The sequence below is a fragment of the Artibeus jamaicensis genome, unplaced genomic scaffold, assembly GCF_021234435.1.
Source record: "Artibeus jamaicensis isolate MK-2021 breed Jamaican fruit bat unplaced genomic scaffold, CSHL_Jam_final contig_3109, whole genome shotgun sequence".
NCBI lineage: Eukaryota > Metazoa > Chordata > Mammalia > Chiroptera > Phyllostomidae > Artibeus > Artibeus jamaicensis.
The window spans coordinates 2,039,961-2,065,069 of record NW_026521716.1 but is presented as its reverse complement, the minus strand read 5'-3'; the positions used below and the strand labels follow the sequence as shown (position 1 = coordinate 2,065,069).

The 25,109-nt window shown below is 64.6% G+C and overlaps 1 protein-coding gene across 3 annotated transcripts in view; it reads left to right on the top strand.

Moving 5' to 3' along the window:
- The window catches only part of SHANK2 (SH3 and multiple ankyrin repeat domains 2), a 288,299-nt gene that overhangs the window by 82,350 nt on the left and 180,840 nt on the right, over positions 1–25,109 (top strand). For all 3 annotated transcript variants that reach the window (XM_053662881.1, XM_053662880.1, XM_053662879.1), the window contains exon 11: positions 24,297–24,624. In XM_053662881.1, coding sequence (XP_053518856.1) covers positions 24,297–24,624 — 328 coding nt within the window. The remainder of the gene's footprint in view (positions 1–24,296; positions 24,625–25,109) is intronic.

Below are 25,109 nucleotides of genomic sequence, written 5' to 3'. Positions count from 1 at the left end.
CCCTACCGTGCCGGAGTGTGTGTGTTTGGAAGTCAGACGGGGGCGGGGTCGTGCACTCGGACGGACGGGCTCTGCCTCACCTGGGACACGCTGAGACAAGCTACAGGTCGCCCCCGCTCACTTGGACCGCCCCATGCACTGCTGGACATGCAGCGTGTCTCGGCCCTGCCCACCCCTTGGGAGAAGCACGCCCCCACCCACCGGCATGACCCCTGGAAGCCCCCTCGGGCAGGTGCACACTCTCCCGGGTGAGCACACCGCCTCCAGTAGGAATTAGGGTCGGCGCCCCCGGGCGGGAGGTAGGCCGGACACTGCACCTGCTGGCCCAGGCCGGCCACAGGCTCACCCCCGGGGCCCCCTGCCTCTTGGGGGCAGCGCCCTCTCCCTGCTGGTCCCAGCCGACCCCCGTCCCCCAGGCCAGCTGACCCGGCCCCTAACCCTGGTCCTCAGCATGTCCTTGTCAGGGGTGGCGGGTTCCGTCTGAGGTTGGGAAACTCCTCTTTGGCCGAGGTGAACCCAGTGCATTTTCAGCATGGACAGAGGGTCCCCGAGTTCTAGAACTCACCCTGACTCCCATCTCGGGGGGGAAGCCTGGGGGCCTCCTGGCAAGGGAGCGGCGTGGGCCCCTGGAGCTCAGCCGCTGTGCCGACTTCACTGTGGAAGCTGAGGAAGGAATCGTGAGGTGTTTGTAATTGTCTTTTGGGGGTGATGGTTGATGACCCCGGGGACACCCGGACACAGGAGGTGAAGGGTCGAGCAGAGCCCTGGAGACACACACCCTGGGGACTCCAGACCTCCCCAGGCGCCCCCCCGGAGACCCTGAGCCTGGCCTGAGCGCACTTGGGTGCTTTGTCCTCTGGCCTTCTGCCCGAAGCCAGACCAGGGCGGCCCTCTGCACCGGCCGGCGCACACCCCCAGGTCACGCTCAGAGCGCTGTGTCCCCTAGGGAGGCTGCTGGTCCCGTCTTCCTTGTCAGCCCTGCCCTGCTGCTCCGGCAGCTGCCCTGTCCCACCTTGTGCTCTTTGGCTCAGGCTGTCCCTGTTCCCAGGGCACCCCTGCCCGTCCCCCAAGCCCGGCCCATCCGGCCCTCCGTTCCCAGCCCTGACCCCATTTCCAGGACCTGCCTTTCATGTTCAGAGTATCGGCTCATCTCCTAGACATCGGGGTGCGTGGCTCACGCCCGGGCCAGATGGCGAGCTCCCAACGCCAGCCAGTGGGTCGTCTCGGCCCCCAGAACCCGGCAAGGCCGCACAGCAGTTACGTACTGAACGAGCAGCGGGGCAGATGGGAGGCGGCCTGTGAGACTCGGAGGGGTTGGGTCGCCGTCACCCGGCTGCCTGCGGAGGCCAGGGGTTCCTTATGGTCCTAGGGAGGTGTTGGGACCCGTGAGCATCCCTGCCACGTGTCCCCTTACTCACCAGGCCTGGGAGCCCCTGCAGGCCCCTGGTAGGGCCTGGGTCGGTCAGCACCCTGGCGAGGTCAGGTCCTGCGAGGACTTTCCTCCCTCAGCGAGCCTGGGCGAGCCCGAGTGGCCTTCAGGAACTGTGCGCCCCAGGGTGTCTGGGCTCTGCCGTGCACAGCCCCGTGCAGTGTGCGTGCTGGGGCGGGGGAGCCGCAGAAACCCTGGTTTCCGTGGAGGCGGGAAGGTGGCTGGGACAGGAGGCAGATGAAAGCAGGGGCCCAGTGCAGGAGGAAGGCAGGTTCTCTCCGGGGTCTTCCGCGGGCTCTGGGCGCCCCGGCGTCTCGGGGTGTCTCGACCACTGCACGAGAGCACGGGCTCTGCCCACCTGCCTCGGCTGGTCAGGGCTGAGCCAGACTCCAGCAGAGACCTGAGCGTCCTCCCTGGAGGCCTCCAGTGGGTCTGTGGGCGCCCAGGCCCCATCAGTCGGGAAGGGAAGAGGGCGGCGTGGAAGGGCAGGGTGGTGGCCCGGCGGTCTGACGAGCGGGAGGAGTCCCCGATGGTTTCAGAGACAGCGGCGCCGTCCACCTGTGCATGTGCGGGGCGGGGTTTGGCCGAGGCGGGAGGGGCAAGTGGAGAAGCACAGAGTGGTTGTCAGAAATGAGGCTGCGGAGGAGGGAACCACCGGAGCTGGCTGTGGGGTGCACCAGTCCTGGGGTCGCGGTCAGTGGGTCCAGGCACAAAACATGCACGCGAAGTGTGCCCCTGTGCCCCCCCCAGGCCATCGGCCACGTGGGACCCCTGGCCACCCGAGGGGGTGTCTCCAGGAACCAAGCCACATAGCCCCAGAAAACGCTCTCCTTTCCCGGGTCCAACACTGGATGGTCCGTCCGCGTCTCCTGAGAGCCATCTGGGAAGGGGGCCTTGGGCTGGGGCTGAGGGCGGGAGCCGGGACCCTCCCCCTCGTCAGCCTGGGAAACCTTCAGACCTGCAGAGAACTGTTGGTGGGTTTATTTGAGCCAAAATGACCAGTAGAGGAAGCAGCGTCTCAACGGACTGAGAAGTCTCCAGAGACTGGCAGTTTAGCCCTTCGTCTTACACCTTAGGATTGAGGAGGAGCCGTCAGGGGCTCTGTGAAGCCCAGGCGTGGTGGGTCGGGGGTGGGGGGAAGCAAGGTGGGTTGGGGGGAGCCTCGGGGTTGGATGAAAGGTACAGTGATAGACACGTACTTCCCACACAGGCGGGTGAGGGTGTGTTAACAGTCGGCAACTAACGTAAAACTAACAGCAAGGGGTTTGTGGTCTCAGCTTGTGCCCAGGGCGTTTGGGGAAAGAGGGGAGTTACTTGGACTTTCCAAAGGCCTGTTGTCCTGGCTGCAAAGAGACAGCAGACAGGCTCAGTTAAGATTGGCCTTGTTTTTTTTTTTCATCCCTGGCTGGTGTGGCTCAGTGGATTGAGCACAGGCCTTTGAATCAAAGGGTCATTGGTTCGATTCCCAGTCAGGGCACATGCCTGGGTTGCAGGCCAGGTCCCCAGTGTGGGATATGCAAGAAGCAACCACACACTGATGTTTCTCTCCCTCTCTTTCTCCTTCCCTTCTTCTCTCTCTAAAAATAAATAAAATCTTTTAAAAAAATCTATACTTTAAAAAAAAAAAACAGGTTGTCCCTCCCCTACCAAAGAGAATCCTCGGGAAGGCTCTGTGAGGCTGGTGTTCGGGAGAAAGCTGGCGGGGGGAGTCCGCCCGCAGAGTGTCCGGGGAGCACCTCACTGAAAACAGCTTTCGCCAACACCCTGTGGTGGAAAAAAGCTCGCTCAGGAACCCCTGCGCCCTGGGGGAGCCAGGCAGGTGCTGTGGTCAGGACGGGGTGCACCATCTGGAGAAGAGGTGAGGGCCCTGGGGCCGGGCCCCGGGTTCCACATCAGTGATCTGGATTTTGTCCCAAGTGTCAAAGAACCTCCTCCAGGGGTTTCGGTGAAGAAGCCGCCCCGATGCTTGTGTTTAGGAGGCCTCAGCTGACCGCTGTGTGACAGCCACCTTTAGGGAGGTGAGGAGAGGGGCGGGGGCATCGGGGGGCTGTGGCTGGGGGTGGCGATGCGAGCGCAGAGGTGAGAGCTGTGCGTGGGCTGGGAGTCCACCGCGACCCCAGGGACAGGAGGCAGCGGCGACACCTGGATGCCCGGCCTGGCCGAGCTTGGGGTCAGGGGTGAGGACTGCGGGAGCAGCTGGCTTCACAGTATGTGTGTGGTTTCGAACACCAGCGCCGGGAGCCACTGCCCGCCGGACGTGGCGTGTTTGGTATCAAACGGAGCAGCAGCCTGGCCAGGTGTGCTGCACCGTCCGCGGCGGCCGCTGTGTTTTTGGAACAAGGCGGTGAATTTTGATGGATCCATTTGGAGCTCATTACGAGCCGGGGATGCGGAGCAGATGCTCTGGGTCTGAGCAGCATTCAGCTCTTCCTTGGCAGAGCACAGGCTGGGGCGAGACCCCCATTTCAGCTCCCAGCGCACTTGGGCGGGCTGGGCTCCAAGAAGCACAGGTCACAGGTGCGCGGCGGTTTCAGTGACTGTCTGTCTGTCTGGTGTCCTGCACATTGGCGCAGGTCCTGAGCATCCCCGCCCCCCGCAAGCAGAGACTGGAGAGGGGCTGGCGGGGCCTGCAGGTCAGACACACCCTGCGTGCTCGCTCCTTAGCACCTGGCCCAGGGGACGCGATTCGTCTTCGTTACTGGCTGTTGTTCGACCTGCAGCAGAATGAGCAGGACCCAGGAGCGCTTCGTGAACCTGATGTCTTTTCAGGAATCGTCATCTCTCTTGTCACGTGCTAAGGCTGCTGTGTCCCTTGAGCGGCAGGTGTGGGGCCCCGCCTGGCCCAGAGTGCAGGGGAGGGCAGGGTGGACCCCAGGACCCGCTAGTCCGTCCATCTATCCATCCATCCATCCATCCATCCGCCCGCCCTCCTCCCTTCTTCCCTCCCACCTTCCTCTCACACACCCATCATCCTTCTGTACGTCCGTCCGTTTATTCCACAACTGCCACGAGCTTGTGGCCGTATCCACCCGGCCTGCGTGATCCTGACGATGTCCCACACACAGGGGAGGCCGCTGTCCTGCCCTCGAGGTCTGTCCGTTCCTTTTCACCCCTGGCTCCTGTGAGGTTAAAGGCCAAACTCGGGGCCCGGTGACTTCTGCGAGCCTGTTTTTTGCACACAGTGTGCACACCTGGGGCGTGACCGGCTGAGCCGTGGGCTGGGCAGCTCTCCACGGTCCCCCACGTTCACGGCGATCAGGACCTTCCGCTCCTCCTGCCAGTGAGTCGGTGACGCCCGTGGGGTCCCACTGGGCCCTTCAGGGAGACGGAAGCGGAGCCAGTGGGAGGGACAAGGCCGCCCTGGGTCTGCAGTCCCTCCCCTTAGGCTGCCGGCTTCGGGGGCCATCGAGGGCCAGGCACTGTGTCCCCGCAGACATGGTCCTGTCCCGGGCCTGTGACGGGTGCCAGACTTGTGCGTCTGTACGCGGCGGTGGGACACAGGTTGGTGGGCAGTTCTGCTCCGAGAGGCGTTGATCGCGGGGAGTCAGGAACTGGAGAGAGACCGAGGTGGGCGAGCCCGAGGTCTGACCCAGGCGCCTTTGTGTGATGCCACACTTCCCGGCGGGCTGAGTCGGGCTGAGTCGGGAGGACCGCCACACGGGGGGAGGCAGACGTGGGGTTTCTAAAAGAAAAAGCTGGGGGCGTGTGGGCGGGTGGGGGAGGGGTCAGTCCCTCGCTCTTCGGGGCCACAGCCGCAGGGTTCCAGGACGCTGGCGGGGACCGTGGGTTAGGGAAAGGGCCGGGCTCCTCCTGGGGACGGGAGGGGCCGACTGACCACCGGCGCTACAGCCGCCGCCTGATGTCCGTTGTGCGCTGTGGGAGTTTCCACCAAGCCTCGGGCCATCGGGGCGTCAGGACCACTGAGTCACGGCAGCCCAGTGGGCCGGGGAACTGGCGGGTGAAGTGCAGGGTGGGAGTCACCGCCTCCCAGGCTCCCAGGGGCCCTCGTATGCCCGGTTGTCAGCACGCGCCTGGTGCATGGTGATGCTCCGTGTGAGGCACTGGTCTCATTGCCGTTACCGCGCACATGGGTCTGGAGCTGGCGGAGGGGCCGGGGAGGGGGCGCGCACAGGGGCACTGGTGGCGGTAGGTGACGATCCTGGTGTGGGGGCCGTGTAGGAGGGACGGCGCTGGGGTCAGGCTCGGCGGGGCCCGGAGTCCCCCCAGGCAGCGGTGCTGTGGCCGTCGGGCCGCAGAAGGGGAGGCTGGCTGGAGGGAGAACCATCCGGAGGCTGGGGGCTTGTGGAGGGCAGGACCCGAGTGAGGGGCCGCAGGGGCACAGAGCGCAGGGTCCCGCAGTCCTCTGTCACCAACGAGGCCGGAGCCACGGGGCGTTGTCCCAGCCCCGGCACCTGCAGCCTTCAGACCCAGGGCCTCAGAGTCCCTGGTTTGTGCCTCCCAGCTCTTGCTTCCTGCGAACCAAACTGGATTAGGGAGGAGGGGACCTCGTAGTGCTGTCGGTGACAAGCTGTGGACACTTGTGTGCCAACAGCCAGGGCCACAGGGACACTGTTGGCGTCTGGCCAAGTGGCCGTCCTTTCTCTGTAGTGGGTCAGCTAAGGTGTGCAGGTCCCAGACCCCCTGGCCGGGTGGGCTTGGCGGGAATGTGCTGGGCGGAGCGTCTGAGAGCCCAGGGCTGAGACCTGCGTTTGCACTTTTTTGAGAATGGAACCCAGTGAGGCCTCTGCTGTCCCCGGGCCACCAGGGTGGGGAGGAGACCACGTGCAGGAAGACAAGAGTCTGGTCCCTCTGTGTGGCGACCACTCAGGGGGTGGGACGGTGCTGCCGCCCCCGAGGCTTGCTGCCTGGGACTCCTCCCCCGGCCGAGGGCCTGTCTCTCTCCTCTGTCCACCCATGGAGGACCGGGCTCTCCAACCTGACCCTTCTGGGGGGACGGCAGGTGGCAGACCTGCCGGCATGTGAGTTCCTCTGTGCTCCGTTCGGCACCCGCTGAAGCCCCCTTCCCAGAAGGGCCTGTCCTTGCCCCCCGGTTTCCAGCACGAGGCAGGATCTGGGCCCCTGGGAGCTGACCCCTCACCACCAGCCAGTTCAGCAGCCTGCACCCGCGGGCTGTCCCCAGGCTCTGTGTGTGCCAGGGTCTCCTCTGAGTGGCACCGGCGACCCCATGACAAGGCACTAAGCTTTCTTGAACTGTCAGTGGTCACCTCCCGGGTAGGCTCCCTGGGATTTTTATCAGTGTTCTTGGGGGTGGTGACTTCCCTGCTCTTGAGAGTTAATGAGGACCTTCGGGACTTTGAATCACTTTGCTCTTCAACAGAGATATTTATCCGGCTTTTCTTTAATGGAGAGGTGATACGGGCTCTTGCTAGAAACTGCACCAGGTGACTGGGCAGACATGGGCGCCCCCCCCCCCCACCCCCCACGAATGCTCACTGTTCGCTCGCTGTCTCCTTCCCGGGCACCCCACTGGGTTGAGCAGTGTCCCTCCCCCACCAAAATCATATTTCCCCAGGACCTGAGTGTGGCCTTATTTGGAATTAAGCTGGTGGCAGATTTAATTAGTTCAGGTAAAAACTAGGCCGTCCTGGGCGAGGGTGGCCCAAACCCAGGGAGAGGGGAGAGCGCCTCCCACACCGAGAACCCCGGGGCCACACAGGGAGGAAGGCCGAGGGGTGCCAGGGCGGCGCTGGGGACAGCAGAGCCCCTGAGCTAGAAGAGGCCGGATGGGTCCTGCCTGCAGCCCCCAGAGGAGCCCCAGGTTTTGCTCCTGTGGCCCAGCACCGGAGCGGATCCGTTCCTGCTGCTCGAAGCCACCAGGGTGTGGACCTTGGTCCAGCAGCCCCAGAACGCCAATTCGGAGATCATGCCCATATTTAAGGTGACCTCCCTCTGTTGACCGGAGTGGGCGCAGCTGCTCGGAAGTCACATCCGCGAGGCCCACAGGCCTTCCTGGGGAGACGTCTGCCTTGGTCCTGCTGCTGAGAGGCGACCTCGGTGAGCCCTGTGGCTGAGCCCCCCATGGAGAGACCGGGGACCCGTCGCCGCCTGCCGTCCAGGCCCAGGGCACCGGCTTCGCTTTACACGCCTGCCCTCACCCTCTCGCAGCCCGTGTGCCGCTGGCCATGACACACCCCGGCTGGAGGACACCCCCTGGGGGTCCCACCCGGAGGTGACGGAAGACCCCGGGCTGGGCTGTGACCAACACGCCCCGCCCCACTCCGTCTCCCTCGGGGAGTGACGCTCCCAACGCCAGGCCAGTGGGGGGCACTGGCGCCCTGCAGCCCCCTCCCCAGAAAGTCTGGCTCCATTTCTGGAGGCCTGTGGGGTCTTGCTTTGAAAAGCGGGGGGATGGGTGGGAACGGGGGCTTGCTGCTGGTAGAGGCCTGTGGGTCGGTGGTTCTTACTAGTCTCTCCCATTTTATCGTCAATTGTTTGTTTTTGTGTCTCTCCGCCAGCCTGGGGGCCAGAAGGCTCTGACCCTCACACCCACTCAGTACTGTGTGGGAGAGCCGGACCTTGCCCTCTGTCTGCCTGACCCCAGAGCTCTGCCGTCCCTCTCCTGGGTGTTGGAAAACTAGTGCTGCCAGCCTCCGGTGGTCATGGTGACGATTGGCTAAGGAGTAACCAGTCATTCTGAATTTTAAAGAGGCTTGTCCTTCCGAAGCAATCCGCCGTGGTGTCCCAGCACTGAGGCAGTGTCCCATGGTGTCTGAGTTCCAGTTCCTTCTGTCTCATGGCCCAGCCAGGTGTGACTTTATTCCCAATTCCCCTCATAGTCCAAGGTGGCTGCTTCAGCTCCACCCATCACATCATCATCCTCATCAGTAGGCAGGAAAAAGGAGCAGGAGATAGGCAGACCCCCCACTTTGCAGAGACACTTTTCTTAAGGGGAAATGTTGCTTTCGTTTGCATCCCATTGGCTAAGACATTATTCCATGGCTCCCTTCTGGAAGGGCGGTGCCGCCTCCTTCCCAGGCAGCCAGGGGCCCTGCTGGAGGGCCAGGTGCTGTTCCAGAGGAGGACAGGAGCACAGAAAGTGGGGGACAGACAGGAGCCGGGGCCACACCGGTAAGCCCTCTGCTGGGGAAGTCCCCTCGACTCTCTCTGGCCTGGACTGTGGACCCTATTTTGCACAGTCTGCCTCCAGGGTCCCCAACATGCTGTGGAACTCACTCTGGGGAAAAGACAGCGTCAGCACCAGACAGCGGGGCCGGCTGGGGGCGTTGCTCACCCCTGCAGGCGTGCTCAGAGAGGGTGCCGGCTGTCACTCAAACCTGCAGCCCCCAAATTCCTGGCAGCTCACAGGCAGATTCTTCAAGCCAAAGTGTAAGACACATTTTCATAAAATAGTAACTAGGCACCGGCATTTAAAGTCGGATTTCATGTAGACGTCTGGGGTTCTGGCTGCTTTTTCTGGGAGGAGCGATAATACTGCCGCAGCTAAGAGACTGGGGGTAAGGTGACCGGGGTGCCCCCCTCCTCCAGTTTCATGGGCCAGAAGGTGAGGAGTGGGGACCCCAGGCTCTCCAGCGGCTGCAGACGAGGAGTGGCCGCCCGTGTCCCAGGCCCCGCTGGGCCTCTGGGTGCCCTGAGGAAGTCGTACTCCACACCAGCCAGTCCTCTGAGCCATCCACCCCGTCCTGCAGCGGGGCAGGTCGCCGGGTCCTGTCCCTGCCGTCCTGGGCTGGCTCACCCCTGAACCCATTATGAGGGTTTGGAGGGTTTGAGGGTGGCGGTGCCCCCAGCCCGAGCTGAGTAGGTTCAAGTGTCTGAGACCATGGACGTATTTACATGGCTATTCCTCCAGCATTTGAACCCGGAACCCAGAGCTGAATTAACTGGGAACCCAGTGTGGGAGCTGGGACCTTGGGGGGCGAGACCAGGTGCCTGGAGTGGGGGGGGGGGGCGCTGTTACTAAGTGCAGAGAAAGCCCAGGCAGGCTCCTGGGTCCAGTCCCCCTTTCCGGAGTAATTTAAAAGTTAAAACGCCTCAGTCAGGGTGGGGTGGGGATAGCGCCCCTCCTCATGGGAGATCTAGAAGCCAGGCGTGTCCCCCTGGGTTTGACACCGACACCGGCTCCTGGGGTGGACGTCTACGCTTCTGGCTGGTGGGGGCACGGACCGGGCCAGGCTGAGCTGGCTGTCCTGCTGGGCAGCTCTGTGCACTGGGCCCTGACTCAGAGGCCTGGGCGGCCTCGGCCCTCACAGCGCCCTGCACCAGGGCCTGGGGGGGCCTGCTTCCTGCATTCGTGCAATGAGGGCTCAGCCATCTCGTCTGTGGGACCCGCAGCCCTAGCCGAGGTCACACCCCCTCCTCAGAGCAGAGAAGGGGGAGCAGGCCCCTTGACGGGTGGTCCTTTGTGAACAGAAGATTCCTAAATAACAGGTGCATTGGCCACCCCTCTGGGCCAGGGCTGCCCCCGAGGCTCCGTGTGTGGGCTCACAGTGCCCCCGGGGCAGGGCCCCCAGCGGCGGGACTGTGCTGGTTCAGAGGTGAGCACAGCCCCCCCCACCCCCACCTCAGCCTGTGTCCTGCTGTGTGGCCTGGGGCGGGTCACTGTGCCTCTCTGTGCCGAAGCCGCTCCTTCTCGTCAGGGGACCGTAGCACCACTCCTTGTAGCCCTGAGACATGCGGCACATCATGAGCCCCACTCCTGGCAGCCGGCGGAATCACCGCCACCGCTGTACCCTGCTCCTCCATTCGAGGGCACACAGCCTGAGGCAGTGAGAACTCGCTGTGCCCCGGGCAGCCTGAACAGGGTAGCGCTCAGTCTGCTGCCCAGACGGCCAGACACGCGCCCACTCCCTTCCCTGACTTCGCCAAGGCCTTGGTCCCCGCCCTCCGCCGCTCTCCTGCCTCTCTTCCCAAAAGACGGGAAACCCAGGCCTGGCCTGAGGGGGTGCTCTGTGCCCTGGAGCCCTGCCCCCGGCCCGAGTCTCCCAGGGGTGCCGGGAGGTCGAGTGCTTCCCCTGCGTGGGCCCCTTTTCTGCCTTACTGCGCTGTCCTGTCGACCAATCGCAGGAGGCCGAGCCGTGAGTGGCACCCACCCCACCTCGCGGGGTCTATTTTCGGCCTGTGCTGCAAACCGGTTGGCAGGGTGCTGTCTCTCCCCTTTGTTGTCTCTGTAATTACAGGGAGTGTGGATTCATTCACTAGAGCCCTGCGTTGGCTTCTTTCGCTCTGGGCTCCTCCTCTCCTTTCCTCGCTGAGAAAGATCCTGATTCTCTGGGGTGCTGCGCCCTCCACAGTCGGCCTCAGATCTCTGGGAGCCTTCTTGGTGGGTGATTCGGAGGCACCCCTGTGTCCTCGGGGTCCGGGGGCCCATCCAGCTCCAGACCGGTGCTGTCGGCTTCTGGGATTCTCCCTCTTCGTGGTGCTGGCCATGTGGCTGACCAGCACCTCCGCTGGAGCAAGCGCAGCCGCGTGGGCGGAGACCTGGAAGGGGTCCACGTGTCCCTGTCCGTCCCCGAAAGCATGGGGGGGGGGGGCCAGCCTGTGGCTCCCGCAGCGCCCCCTGCAGTGTGCACTCAGAACGCAGGGCTCCCGCCTTTCTGAACCTGGGGCTCCTTGGTCAGCACGCACTTCCTTTATTTCTCCAGAAGAGAGCCGATTCCAGTCCAGGCAAAGTGCGGTTGCGGTCGCCTGGTCATGGAAAGCAGAGTCACTCTTTGGGGGCTGCAGGGGCCAGAGTGTCTCCCGAGCCACAGACACAGCCGGACGGTTGGACTGGCCGTCCCACCCCCGGCACGCGGTCTGAGGGGCAGCGTCGAAGAAGGTGGTCGCCCGTGTGGGGAGGCGCTCCCAGTGGCGGTCTTCATCAGACGTGAAAAGCGAGAACGACCTCAGCCTGGCCCTAGGAAGTCGCCCCAAGAAACCACGGCCCGTGGACGCTGAGCATTCTGGAACGGGGGACAGAAGCCAAGCATGGGGTGGCCTTGGGGACAGACCCTTCAGGAGGGCAGCATGCGGAGCCAGACCGCGTTGCCTCCGGGTGCTGCCATCTGCGCGATTGTCAAAGGAGGCCCCCCAACCTGGCGTATTGCCCATCCCCTCACAGACAGCCGCACAGCCGTGGCGTGGGGGCCGGGCTAGGGGTCCAGGGGGCGGGGCCCTCGTGCCCCCCCACACGGAAAGTGCACCGCAGTTTCAGGTGCAGAAGCCGAGCGGCCCGAAATGCTGGAGTCGTACTCCAAGGGGTGCCCTGCTGACCCCATTAGGAAAGTGGGGCATCACTCGGCCTTTTTTAAGCAGAATGTTAATGAGCTGAAGCAGCGTTGCCGGGGCACCTCCAGCCAGGAGGGTGCTGAGGGGTCCTTCCTGTTCTGGGCCAGGGGCGTCGGCCGAGATGCCCCCTCCCACGGTCCCGAGGACCACGGGCTGCTGGGGCATTGAGGCGCCTCCCCTGGGGCGGGGTTCGCCAAGCGGGACCAGCTGAGAGCCGCGGAGGAAGAAGAGGGTAGTGGTGCAGCCGTTCGTTCTGGTCCTGCTGCTTCTGGGCAGGCGGGCGTCCCAGACCCTAGAGTCGTCGAGTCCTCCTCCTCTGTGTGACCCGTTGTGCCACAGGAGACAGGTGACAACACGGCCCAGCCAGGGGGCCTCTGAGAATGTCCCGCGGGGGGAGAAACAGGGTCCTGGAGTGCTGTCCCCCGCCCTGCTGCCCTCGCCTTGGGGGTTGGGTCCTTCCCGGATTCGGGGTTTTCCTGAGGGGCGTCTAATAAAACGCCGCAGCCAGCGGGCCCTGGAAGGAACTCGCGTGAAGGTTAAATCGGTCACCAAGGCTTAATTAGTTCCCAAATACGAGTGGGCATCGGGACCTGCTAACGAGGCTTGGCGCCGAGGCGGGGCCTGACTGGCGCCCGTGGCCCGTGCTGCATCGTGGGCTCGTTTCCCAGCGCCCTGGCACCTGCAGGTCTCCTGGGCCAGCACCTTGACCCAAGAGGTGGGGCATCCCTGGTACCCACCCTCGCTCCCAGCCTCCTTGGGGTGCCGGACATTTGGGAAGGTGGGATTCCCGTGTTGAAATAATCCCCCTCGGTGTCTGCGATCCTTCCCAGCCAGGCTGCAGAGAGGCCCACGGTGCTCGGAGTGATGGTTTGCCCCGGGCTCACCTAGGGCGGTCTCCACACCAGCCACACCCGCTGCCGGTAGGTGTGGGGACCGGGAGCTTGCTGCTAGATGCTGCGTGTGCCGGAGTGTGCCCGTATGGGGCGCCTTTTTGCTTCACGTGTGTGTATGAGCCCGCGACTTGCGCCTTTGGGTGGTAGCAGACTAGCCCACGTCGGGTGAACCCAACCCTGCCCCTGATGATGGCGGACTCTGCACAAAGTACAGGAAAACGGCAGCGGTAACTGCTGGAAGGCCTTGGCAGGCGGCCAAAGGCAGACTGGGGCCCACCAGGCACGACCCACGTTCACCAGGCGGCCCCCTGGCCGGAAGCGAGTTCCACGGGGTTGAAGATTCAGTGACTGGGGGGCAGGGAAGCCTGAGCGGTTGGAAACAGATGCAGGAAGTCCTGAAAAGGGGGGACCCCCAGATCTGCACGTAAACCCCTTTCAGGGCCTTGACTGACTTCCGAACCGCTGTGTGCCGGAGGAGGGTCCGAGGGTCCTAGGGGGACACAGCAGCTTACGGCTCGAAGGGCCGAGGGGAGATTTCGGCAGCACCCTCACGCGGCAGGCAGCCCATCAAGTCCCGCTGCATTGGAGGAGCCCGGCGGACGCCCGGTCTTCTGCCCCGGGTCCAGGAGGGCTCCAGGAGGCAGCCCCCTATCCCAGGACCAGACCAGCAGCCATCCCCACCCCGACCCTAAACCCTCGCCTCCCCAGGACAGGGTGTTTTACTGCGACTTCGTTCCCTGCTAGAAAAGCTCAACCCTCTTCACAGGACAATAATAGGATCCAGGGTTGCTGCAAGGTATCAAAGATGATGGCTGAAATAGAATAAAAAATTATTAGATAGGCGAAGAGGCAAGAAAAGGTGGCCTGTCCTTCTGGGACACAGGGACCCCGGGAGCCGGTTCGAGGAAAACCCCGACGTGGCCATGGGCAGACAGGGACCCGCAATAACTAGGACTCACGTTGATAAGCACCCAGTGTGCGCTGGGTCTCGTGTTGTGCGACAGACAAAGGTGTGCGAGCCCCTCGGAGACCCGCGTCTTCCGTGGGGGTGCAGGCCGCATCGTTGGGTGGGCTCGTGCCATCCTGGGCTCACCCACGGCTGTGGGCACACGGGCCTCCTCTCTGTGGTGGGAGCCCAAGCAGCGCCCCTGCCTAACTCTGGGGGGCGCCTCTTCCACCTTGTTGGGCCCCCGGTGTAGGGGCCACTGGACAGGCAGCTCACAACAGCTGCAGGCTCAAGGGTGCGCCAGGGAGCCCCGTGGGCAGGACGAGGAGGTGCCGAGACCCCCCCTCCCCAGTGTCTAGTAAGGTTGGCGGAGAACAGACTCAGTGCACCTCTGGGTCATAGCGCCGCTCCCAGGTGTCCCTGCCCTCGGGGACCCTCCGTAAGAGGGTCTCACAGTCTAGTGGGCGGGGGTCAGCCTGCTGATGGACAGGTGAGGACTCCAGGTCCCACCCTGAGTGAGAGGCTCGCCCAGCCCCATCTCAGATGCTGTCCTTTTGTAACAAACTGGGAAAGGGCCCCGTCGGGGGCGGGTTCGGCAGAAGGGACGGGCAGCCAGCGTCCGGCCCCCGAGGCTGGAGGGACCTGGGGTTCTCGTCTGGGTTGTCTGCGCACAGGGTGTCTGCGTGGAGCCTCCGGGCGGCCGGCCGTTCCTTGGGTGTCCTGGCAGTCAGCCTCGGGAGTCGGGCTGGATCTGGGGGACGGGGTCAGGGAGAGAAACGCTCCGGGTTCGCTCAGGCCGGGTGCCCGGTTCCTGCACGCCGCCCCCACGGTCATCCGGCAGCTGCCCGACCTGCCGAGCCCTGGGGCGGGGGGCCCTGACCAGTCCTGAGACTGTGGCCCGGAGAACCTGAGTTCAGGGGACGTGCCACTGAGCCGGGGGTGGGGTGTCCTGCGGCTGGCCCTGTGGGCAGAGAGGGGGTCTGTTGAGCAGTCAGAGTGGGCACGCTGAGCCTCAGCTTCCCCTGTGGGAGGTCCAGGGGCCCCAGTGTCCCGGTTCTCAGAAGGGCCACCACAGGGGTGGCTCGTGTGGTGGTAAGCCACACCTCCTGGACAGAACGGTGTGCCGGACCCCCAGCAACTCTGGAGTAGGGAGCAGCTGGCAAAGGCTGAGGCTGCTCGGAGTGAGGGGGGGAGGGCAGTGCTTGGGGTCTGCGATTCTTCTAGAATGTGCCCTGGGGTCCTGACGCTATCTGTGGTCAGCCCCTCAATTTCCCCTCCAACGCCCCTCTCCCTACCCCCAGCTCCGACCTTGGCCTTGGAGCTAAAGTCCAGTTGCCCGTCAGGACTCCGGTGACAAACACCTGCGGGTTCTGAAGCTCCCGCCTCGGTGCCGCAGCCCCGATCCTCCCCGGGCCTCCCTGGGTCCCCCAGAGCCACGCTCCCCGGCAGGGCCCCGGCGACGGGACACTCCCCACGCTGCAGACGCCCACGGCTCTGCTCACAGATAACCCCGCATTGTTGCCGGGACGCCTTTTTATATCCCTTGTTATTTATAAAGCATGATTCATTGAGTAGTTACTGGGAGATGGAGGGACAGCGCCTACTAATATCGAAATGGCAGCAGCCCGAAGCCACAAGGAAGGAAGGGCGGCCGGCGGGCTGTGGGCAGGCGGGGCCCAGGCCCAGGCCCAGGCACCGCTGCCCCAGGCTGCCGCCTCCCTGCTCCCCGCGGGGCCAGCCGGGCCAGGTCTGGCCCTCCTGCTTTCTTCCCGAGTGTCTGGTTTTCAGCTCCGTAAGATGAAGAGCCGGGTGTGGCGGGCGGGATGCTGAGACCCACAGGAGTTTTGCTGCTGCAGGTCAGGCCCCCGGGCCTGGTCTGGCAGAGGCCGGAGCCTCCGGGGAGTTCCTGCTCAGCCCTCCACGCTCCCCCTCGGCCGGCCCTGCCCCTTCTCCACCCACAGCCGGAGCTGGGGCCTGAGTCAACCCCCAGGCCCTGGAAAAGGGAAGGGAAATGCTGCCCATTGGGGACTCCAGGGTCCCCCAGACACTCTTGCCTGAGCCCCAGCCTCGCTGCGCCTTTGGCCGGGGTCTCGGCGGCAGAGAGGGCCCACTGTCTTGCTGACACAGGAAGGGAGGTCCTGAAGGATTGGGGAGGTTCACGACACACAGGGGCCCGGAGAGCCCGGCCTGGGACCCGGGTGGCCAGCCTGGTGGCCTGCCACCTGTGGCTGCTCCATGCGGCTGGCACTGCCCTGCCAGGAGGACCAGCAGGGCTGCTTCGGCTCTGCGGGGCAGGCAGGTCCCTGGGCGGAGGAGGGGGGAGGTGGCTTCAGGCCCCGGGTGGCAGTGCTGTGGCTTAAGGACAGCATGAGCCACCCCTGGGGTGGCCGGCCCGTCTCAGCCAAGAGACTGAGGCCCCTGGACTTCCCACAGGGGACACTGAGGCGCAGCGAGCCCACCTGAAGTGCCCACCCTGACTGCTCAGCAGACTCCCTCTCAGCCCCCAGGGCCAGCCACGGGACGCCCCTCCCCTGGCTCAGAGGCACGTGCCCTGAACCGGGGTTCTCTCAGGACTGAGCCAGGGCCCTGGGGCTCCGTGAGGGCACAAGCACATGCCCCAGAGCTTCAGGGAGCACCTCAAATTTATAGGGTCATGGTGAGGGGGGCATTGAATCTGCCTTCAAGGAGCTGAAAGGCTCCTGGAACCAGGCAATGCCCCGAAGCCAGACTGGGGCCACGAGGACTCTGGAAAGGGGCCTCTCCAATGACTGGGTCAGCCAGGGGGACTTCCTAGAGGAGGCGGCACTGGAAAAGACAATGTGAGTGCATTTGAGGGACCGGGAGGGCTTACTGTGGATGTGGGGCCGGGGCAGGATGGGGAGATGGCTTTGCCTCCGCTCACAGACTTTTCTGAGTTAAATGTGTGTGTCGGGTGGTTGCCGACAGCTTCCAAGGCCAGGCACCTTTCCAGACCGAGGGACTTCATGCCCGAGACCTTCCCCGCGGGCAGCACCCTTCAGTCCCCACTGGACGCCTGAGGAACCTGAGGCATGGAGAGGTGCTGTCACTTTCCCGGGGCCCTGGGGCCGGCAGGGCCGGGACCAGACCCGGAGGGTCAGCGTGCCACCCTGGTGTGCTTAAAACACAGGCTCAGGTGCCCCCACCTCACAGATGGGGAGACCGAGGGCTGGGGCGCCTGACCGGCCCCCACTGCCGCTGCCGGGGCCACAGCCAGGGCAGGTGGGTGTGTGGCGGCCAGGTGCCTGGTGACATCCTGAGACCGGATGCGCGTGTGGGCACAGCGCCCGGACCCTCCTGAGGCCCTTCTCTGACACCTGGCGCTCCCTCCCTCCCTGCCAGGACTCAGAGCGTCTTGAAATTGTTCTGATGTGCAAAGAGCCTTTTTTTGTACAAGAGATGAAATTATTTTCAGCCTGTTGTCAGGCAGTTGTCAAAAGATGCAGCAAATGAAGCTCAGGGAGGGGGAGGGTGTGGGGAGGGTGGAGCAGAGCGCCCCTGGTTCCGAGGGCCGCAGGGGTGACCGGTGGGGGGCCGGGGGCCGGGGCTGGGGAGGCAGGCTGCCTGGACACACTTTATTCTTATCGTTTACGTCTGCATCGGTTCTTTGGTATTTGTTTCCGAGGGGCTGGCGGGCTGGGCATGGGCCAGGAGGCTGAGAAGAGGGGGTTTGCTGTGGGGCCGACCCTCCGCCTCCCTGACAAGTGTCCAATGCGGGGCCTCCATCACATCTTTCCTCTTGCTTTTCATCCTTTTGCCCAGCCCCCCACGCAGCAGGTGCTGCCTGTCCATTGGGATGAGACGTGAGATGTAGGTGAGCGAGCAGGCGGGTGGGGGTCCCACTTGGCCCTCCGATTCCCTCTCCCTGCCCCTGCCGCGCCCCTGCCACACCCCCACCCCCGTCCAGACCCAGAAGTCCCGCCGCCCCCCTCGTCTGGAATGAAATCCCAGCTCATCCGCACTCAGTGCACAGGAGCGGGGCTGACATGGTACCTGGTGGTCGCGTGCACCCTCTGTAAAGGGCCCCGTGGAGGCACAGGGCACGTCTGAGAGCTGGGAGGCTTGGCTGTTTCCGGCACCTGGGCCCCGGGCACCTCCGAACCCATGGCCGGGGGCCGGTCATACCCCCACGGCCTTGCCTCCGGTCTTGGGAGCTCACAGGACGCCTGGAGAATGTTGGAGCTGTCTGAGACCCATCCTAGGCGAAGGACTCAGGGAAGGGATGTTGGGGAGCCGGGGGGACAGGGTCTTTCATTTCATCTCCCCTATCTGTCTGGGTTTTCACTGCAGGGTCTCTCCTCTGTCGTGATAATCTCCTTGTCTTTGGGGTGGAGCCGGTGTTGGCAGCTTCCCAAGGCTCTGCTGCACGGTGGGGGAGGGGAGCGACCACGGCAGGCCCACATGTGTCCACCTCTGCTGCCCACTTTCCTCAGTCACTGGGGTCCCGCTCTCCTGGGTGTCCGTGGTTTGATAGTGAAGGGCTCGGAGTCAGTCTGGGCTTCCGACGCTGCGCTTTTCCTTCGGACAGGCCCGCGGCAGGTGCAGGCACAACGTCTGTGCTCAGGGAAGGGGCCTGGCCCACGTGGGCCCAGAGTGCCTTCTCAGCCTTTGTCTGGTAGTGAGGACTGCCGCACACAGGTGGTGAGCTCCCCGTCGCTGGAAGTATTCGAGGAGAGCATGCCTGCATGGGGTGAGGAAGCCTTCGGTGGGCGTGGCAGGTGGGGCTGGGAGTGGCCCGCCTGCCATGACCTGGCTTCGGCGGGCACACAGTAGGCCCGCACATGAGTCCGCCAGGGCTACCGCTCCTAATTTCTGAAGTTTTCATTCCGATTCCTGGAGGCACGGATTGGAAAAGTTGTCGCTTATTGAGGGAGGCAAAGGTGTCTGGAATAGGTTGTTGGGTGTTTCCTGGGTTCCTCAAATCCCACTGTGCCCACAGTCCGGCCTCATTCCCTGCCCTGTGCTGTCCGAGTGGCGAACCAGGGATCCCTTCTGTCCTGCTCACTGCTGGGTCCCCAGGGCCCACACAGCACCCACTGTCCACAGACGCGATGGGGTGTGGGATGTGGGGCGGGAGTGGGGGGGCCGAGCCTTCCCCTCTGTCCCACCTGGCTCCTGGCTGCTGGGCCTCCTCTCAGAAAGGCCCCCGTGTTTCCAACTCTGCTCTGACCTGGCTGCTGTTTGGGGAACTGGCGCTGTGTCCCTGGGATTGTCAGTGACGCCCGTGAAGCTGCTTCCCCCCATACCTTCCACCCATGGGCAGCAGCCGGGCCGCCTACAATGGGGGGGCCCCAGTGACCTTTGGCGGGGTCCCCACCCCAGTCTGCCCTGACTGCACTCACACCCCGCTCCCCTGCCCCAGCTGCTCCCGCCAGGGCAAAGGCTGAAGTGGCAGAGCGGAGCCCGGCGAGGGAGCTCGGCCAGGCGGGAGGCGCCGTGGTCTGGGAGCGCGTCCATCACACGCAGATGGAGGCAGGGTTGAGCATCGCCGAGCCTCCCACACCCCCAGAGGGTTCCCTGAGCTTTGGCGTGTTCTTGGGGCTCACGTGGCCAAGCCCCCGCTTCTGGAGGTGCTCCCTGGGCCCGCCCGCACCTCGGCACCCGGTCCCAGCCAGGCAGGTGCCCGGCCCAGGCCGGCAGGCACGGCCGCCATCATGCGGACCCCGCCGGTCACCCCAGTGCAGCAGCTCTGTCCTTGCTGGTGACACTCCCCGCCTGTGAGGGAGATGTTTCCGGAAGCTTCTCGGCCTGGTCCCAAACGTGCAGGGACGCTGGCCTCTGCCAGCACCACCTCTGTCCCCGAGGAGGTGACCTGTGAGGGGCAAGTCGTGGGGTCTGGGATCATAAGCCCACCAGCAGCAGAGTCGTTGTCCAGGGCACATCTTGGAACTGCCCGGGTCTCCGGTCCGGGGTGTGGTTGGTGGGTGAGGAAGTCACCGGCGGAGTGCTCACCCGGGCCAGCCCTGTCATTCGGGGCGGCTGGGAGTGAAAGGGGTGGCATTTAAAGGTGCAGCGCATACAGGGCGCCTGCTGGATGCTGCCCTGGTGGGCTTCCTCCTCCCCGGCCTGAGATGTTCCTGGAAGGGTCGCGCCAGCCCAGGCCCCTCCGGTCACGCCTCAAGCCACCATTCTCGTCATCACAAGCATGTCACCCATGTTGCTCGCATGTTCCCATTGCTTTTTTCCCTTCATCTTGCTTTGTTTCTCTCTCTCTCTCTCTTTCTTTAATTTGGGAAGCAGCTCTCTTAGCAACGGGGAAACTGCACACTTAATTACAGCCAGTGGCAGACGCAGCGGGTGGCAGAGCCGGGCCTGGCACCCCCCTGTTCACTGTTCGGGAGGTGACCCGTCCACCTGGCGGGAGCACCGGCGTCCGGGCCTCCTGTGTGTTTCGTACAAAGAACTTTTTCACTGTCCCCTCGCCCCGTCTCTCCTGCAGTCTGTCGGGTGGACGTGCTAGCGAACTAAGTGACTCAAAGCCGCTCTCTGTGTCGGCGGCCTGGAATGAGGGCCAGCCGTCCTGGTAATTGTTTCATTGCAAAGTGTGGGGGGGGGGCGGGGGGGCGGGGTCCGATTCCTCCGGGGCAACCGCCACAGCCGGGTGGGGCAGAGGAGGGGTGGGTGCCGGCGTCTGATGCCTTTCAGCAGAAATCTGGGTCACCCGCAGACATTCCGCACGCTGGCGAGGGCTGCCCGGGAGCGCGGGTTCAGCCTGAGGCTTTCGGAACGGGGCGTTTCGGCTTCCTGACCTGTTCGCTGCTGCGTCGGCAAGCCGCCGCGCCAGCAGCATTAAAGGAAACTTGGCTTTTTCTTTCCAAAGAAAACCGGGAAAGCACTGTGCGTTCTGTTGAGCCCCGGGCGCGTTGGAGCAGGAGTGGTCCCGCTCCGGTTTCCTGGGAGCTCCCGCCCCGGCGGCCAGATGCCTCCGGGGCTTCCCGGAGCCCGGCCGCAGGACGCTCGGCTCCCGCCCGCCCCTCCCCGTGCCTGCTCCGATCACAAAAGCAGGGGAGCGCTGCTCACATGACGGGCTCGGGGAGAGGCCGCGGGGCTTGAGCGCGGCCCCTGTCTGCGCGCGTGGTCGGCTCCCGGCTGACAGGCAGACTATGGGGTGGGCTTGGTCGCCGGCGCCCCGGGTCTGGCATGCCCAGGGATGCTCGGAGGCGCGCCGTGCCCAGAGGCCCGCCGCCGCCGCGCCCCGGGTCCACACCGCTCCCGCACCGAGGGGCTGGGCAACTCGGCGCTCACTTCCCCCATCTGAGAGGGTTATATAATGAGCGGAGGGCTGCTGCCGAAGTCAAGGGGAAGATGAAGTCTTTGTTGAATGCCTTCACCAAGAAGGAAGGTAAGGCAGAGCTGCGGGGGGCGCGGTGCCCGGGACCGCGGGTTCTCCCGGGCGGGAGGAGGGAGGGGGCCGGTGCCTCCGAAAATTGCCGGTTGTTCATCTCAGCCTGCGAGCGAACAATCGCCCCCGGCAGCGCCCAGCTTTGTTGTAGTTGCCTGGCATTGTAACCACTTGAAGGTGCCGCCGGATTTTATTTTTGTCCCCGAGTCGCCAGTCCCTTGCAGAGCTGCATTCCAGGACCTGCGTCCCTGGTGACTCTGTCCCAGGGCACGTTAGGAAGTGAGGCGAGGGCATCGGAGGAAGTTCGGGCTCCGCGTGTCCAGTAGCTGTGGGCTCAGGCTACGGGGGTCAGGGCCCCATGCTCGGCGGGCCGTGTCCTCGGGACGCTCCCCCGGGCCGTCCTGGTCCCAGCAGCTCTGGGCCAGTGGGAAGCGCCCGGGGCGGACTTCGGAGGCACAGACGGCTCGTGTCAGAGCCCGTGTGGTTCCCCCCGTGGACAGAATGTATGAACGAGCGCATGGAAGATGGCAAAGAAAACACCCGCCCACTGCGAGTTAGTTTGCAGATTTGCCCGAAAGAAGGAAGCAGTTGGGTGGAATATTAATCACTTTCAGGCAGGAAAAGAGTTATTTTTAACCCCTCTCACACGGGCACGCAGAAATCCTCGGAAGGCTCCCGGCAGCCCGCCGGCCGGAGGGAGCGCTCCGTGTGGTGAAGGTTCAGGACCACGTTAACTTCAGGGGAATCGGGCGGGTGCCTCCCGGCACAAGCCATACACTAGAGCGAGAAAAAAAATCCCCGTTTGATCGCCTAGGGAGCCAATTCGAGGTGAATCTTGGTAGCTGAGCGGGGCGGTTTGGATTGGAATGCTCACCTGTGGGATTCCACCCGAGTGACTCTCAGTGCCCAGGGCAGAGGGTGGGGGAGTGTCTCCGAAGCCCCCCATCTCCAGTGGCCGCCCTGGGTGCGCACCCACCGCTCCTTGAGCGCCACGAGGAGGCCCCGCCAGGCTGTTTCTCGGGGATTTGCACACAGACAGCCTCCATCTGTGCTGGTTCCGTGCGCTGTCGGCGAGATTCACACTTGGGGGTTCCGGGCTCTGGCACCCACGGGCAGCGGTGTTGGGCCTTCTCTGTGTCTGTCCTCCCCTCCCATGGACCCGTCTGCCCTTCCCGGTCAGCCCTTCCTGTCCAGGGCATTAAAACCCTTCCCTGCTGCCCTGGTCAGAAAGGGGACCCGTGTTGCCCGGGAAGCTGGGTGGCTTGGCTCTGTGGAGTGCAGCTGTGTCCCTGCCTGAGAGCATCCCCTGGAGCTGGGTGTCCCCTCCCATGGTCAACATGAGCCCTGGCCTCTCCCAGGCTGGGGACAGCGAAGAGATTGGGGAAGCCGGGGGCTCTGGGGGCGCATTCTGCCCGATGTGTCTGCTGGAGTCATCGGCACCCGCCGTGACCTCGTTCGCAGCCAGCTATCTCTGAGCGGCAGACATTTGCTCCCTCACTTGCTCGCTCGCTCGCTCGCTCGCTGAGGTCGCACAGTCATCAGCACTTTTCGAGGCCTGTTAGTCCCCAGCCCTGTGTCAGGCAGGTCTCAGGTCGGCAGAAAGCACCCACCAGGTGCACTCTGCAACCCAACGGCGAACACCGGGTCGTCCCAAGTCTTCCCAGCCTCCATCTGCTCCGAGAGAGCGACACCTGCCTGGTCCTCCCCTGTGACAAGTGAAACAAACTTCTTCCCACCATGAGATTTCCTCGTAGGTGGGCCAGGCTCTGGCCGTCAAGGCCAGGCTGGTGTCTGCATCCTCATGCTCTGGGGAGGCGGGAGCGGGCGAGGCCCCTGGCTGCTGCTGGGCAGAAGGGCTTCTCGGAGGAGGCGGTGGGAGGGAGGAAGCACTGCTGCCTGATGGGAAGGGCGCGACCCCCCACGACACGTCACTCCTAAGTCTCAGTGGCCTCGCCAACCCAGAAGGTGGATTCCGAGAGTGCATCCCCAGGAAGCCCCATGCCAACCCCGTTCGGCTTCCCCTGGCTACCCTATCTCTGCATTACCAGGACTGCCCTGTGTCCCAGGCAGGTGGCAAGGGCTGCTCTGGGTCGTGTGTGTAGCCGTGTGGCTCTGCCAGGCCACCCCTGTGCCCCGTGATAGGTCCCAGCACCGTTCTGTCCCCCATGAGCTCTGGTGTCCAGCGTGAGAGTGGGCTGGTAGCAGGACTGAGGTCACACGTGGGCTCTGGGAAGGGTGCCGCGGTCCTTAGTACCCGTGGAGTGTCCTCGGCATCCTGTGACCTGGGCGGCCAGGCAGTGGTCGCCCGGGACTCGGTGCTGTCCTCCTGGGAGAGGCTGAGATTCCTGTGTCCAGCCCTTGGGGAAGGCAGCCCAGGCCTCCGAGTGCAAGTGGCATGGCGGTGGGAACGCTACCCAGGGCATCCGGTGCTCGGGAAGCTGTGCCCTCGGTGGCCCAGTCACGGGCGTCTCACTGGCCCCTCAGCCTGGACAGCTGCTTCCCTTTAGACGCTCCCTCTGGACCCGGCCCTTTCTGTCCCCGCTCCTGCCCTGGGGATAGCCCCAGAGGGCTCAGAGCCAGCCCTCCCCGTCCCTCCAGTCCCTGGGGACTGTGTTCCTAATCTGAGCCCCTGGGCAGGGAAGGCCTGGCCTCTGGTCTAGAACTTAGTCAGAAGCCAGGCGAGGCGTGCCCCCTGCCCGTCTCACCTGCTGGGTCCCAGGTCGATGGTGGGAAAGGAGTGACCTTGGGGGTGAAGCCGACCGATCCCACTCAGTAGCTCTGAGGGCCGTGGCAGGGACCTGGGGCCAGAGACCGCAGCTTAAACCACAGATACTGATTTCTCACTGTCCTGGGGGCTGGAGTCCAAGACCCAGGTGACACAGGGCTGGGTCCCCAGGCCTCTTCCTTGCATGCGGACGGCCGTCCCCTCCCTGTGTCTCCACGCAGTCGTCCCTCTGTGCGTGTCTGCGTCTGAATTTCCTTTCACAGTGGATGAGGCCTGCCCTGACGACCTGTGATGTCAGTAGCTCAAGACCCCCTCTCCACACACAGTCACATCCTGAGGCCCCAGGGGTCAGGGCTCCAACACGGGGTGGTCAGGGGCGGGTGCCCGGGCCACGCTTCGCGAGGGGAGCAGTGGCTGCCTCGGCGTGCGCACCACGCTGTGGACGGGCGCCGGCCCGGATGGAAGTCCGACCCCACGTCCCTTCCATCTCCAGCGTCAGCTTGAGCCTCGGTCTCCGCCGCCTGTGCTTCTGCACGGGGTGAGTTCTGCGCCCAGCGGGGTCCTGTGGGGGCCTCCGCTCAGAACTCATGGCGCCCCTGCCCTCGGCTCTGCTCGGCTTGGATCGCGTGTGCCCCCACCGACACCGGCGTCGCCCCTGCCCCCTGCGCTCACCGCCTCTCCCGTTCTCTCCGACGCAGTGCCCTTCCGAGAGGCCCCTGCGTACTCCAACCGCAGACGGAGGGCCCCCAACACGCTGGCCGCCCCCCGGGTCCTGCTGCGCTCCAACAGCGACAACAACCTCAACTCCGGCGCGCCCGACTGGGCTGTCTGCTCCGCCGCTGCCGCTGCCGCCGCCCACCGCAGCCTCTCGCCCCAGCTGCTGCAGCAGACGCCCAGCCCGGCCGACGGGGCTCTGAGGACCATCGGTAGCTACATCCCCGGGCCCCGCAGCCGGTCCCCGTCGCTCAACAGGCTCGGCGGTGCCGGCGAGGATGGCAAGAGGCCCCAGCAGGCCTGGCACGTGGGGTAAGGAGCGGCCGGGCAGGGCGGGACTGGCGTGGTCAGGGCGGCTCCTGTGGGGACCAGCAAGGGAAGACCCTTGTGCACCCTGCTGCTGGTTCTTGGACTCAGGGTTTGCCCAGGGGCTGAGCCCGGGGCCTGCCTGTGTCCGTCCGTGTGTGGGAACCCTTTAAAACGGGAGTCCTGCCAACTGCCCGTCTCAGGCTGTCTCCAGGGAGCAGTGAGGAAGGAGCCAGGAGCACCTGAGCCCGCGAAGACCCCTCTCGGGGCAGGTGTGGGAGGCTGGGGCTTTCTGGTGGGGGCGGGGAGGGGGGCCCCCAGGGCCATGTTTCCTGTCCTTTGACATTGGCTACTGGGTCCTAAAGGTGACTTGTCAGCCCGGAGACAGCTAAGAGCTCTTCAGATGCCCTGCTTGCATACTTGCGCACGTTTGCATTGCAGGTGCACCTCACCTGGTGCAGGTGAGCAAACTGGGGCTCGGTGGGGCCAAG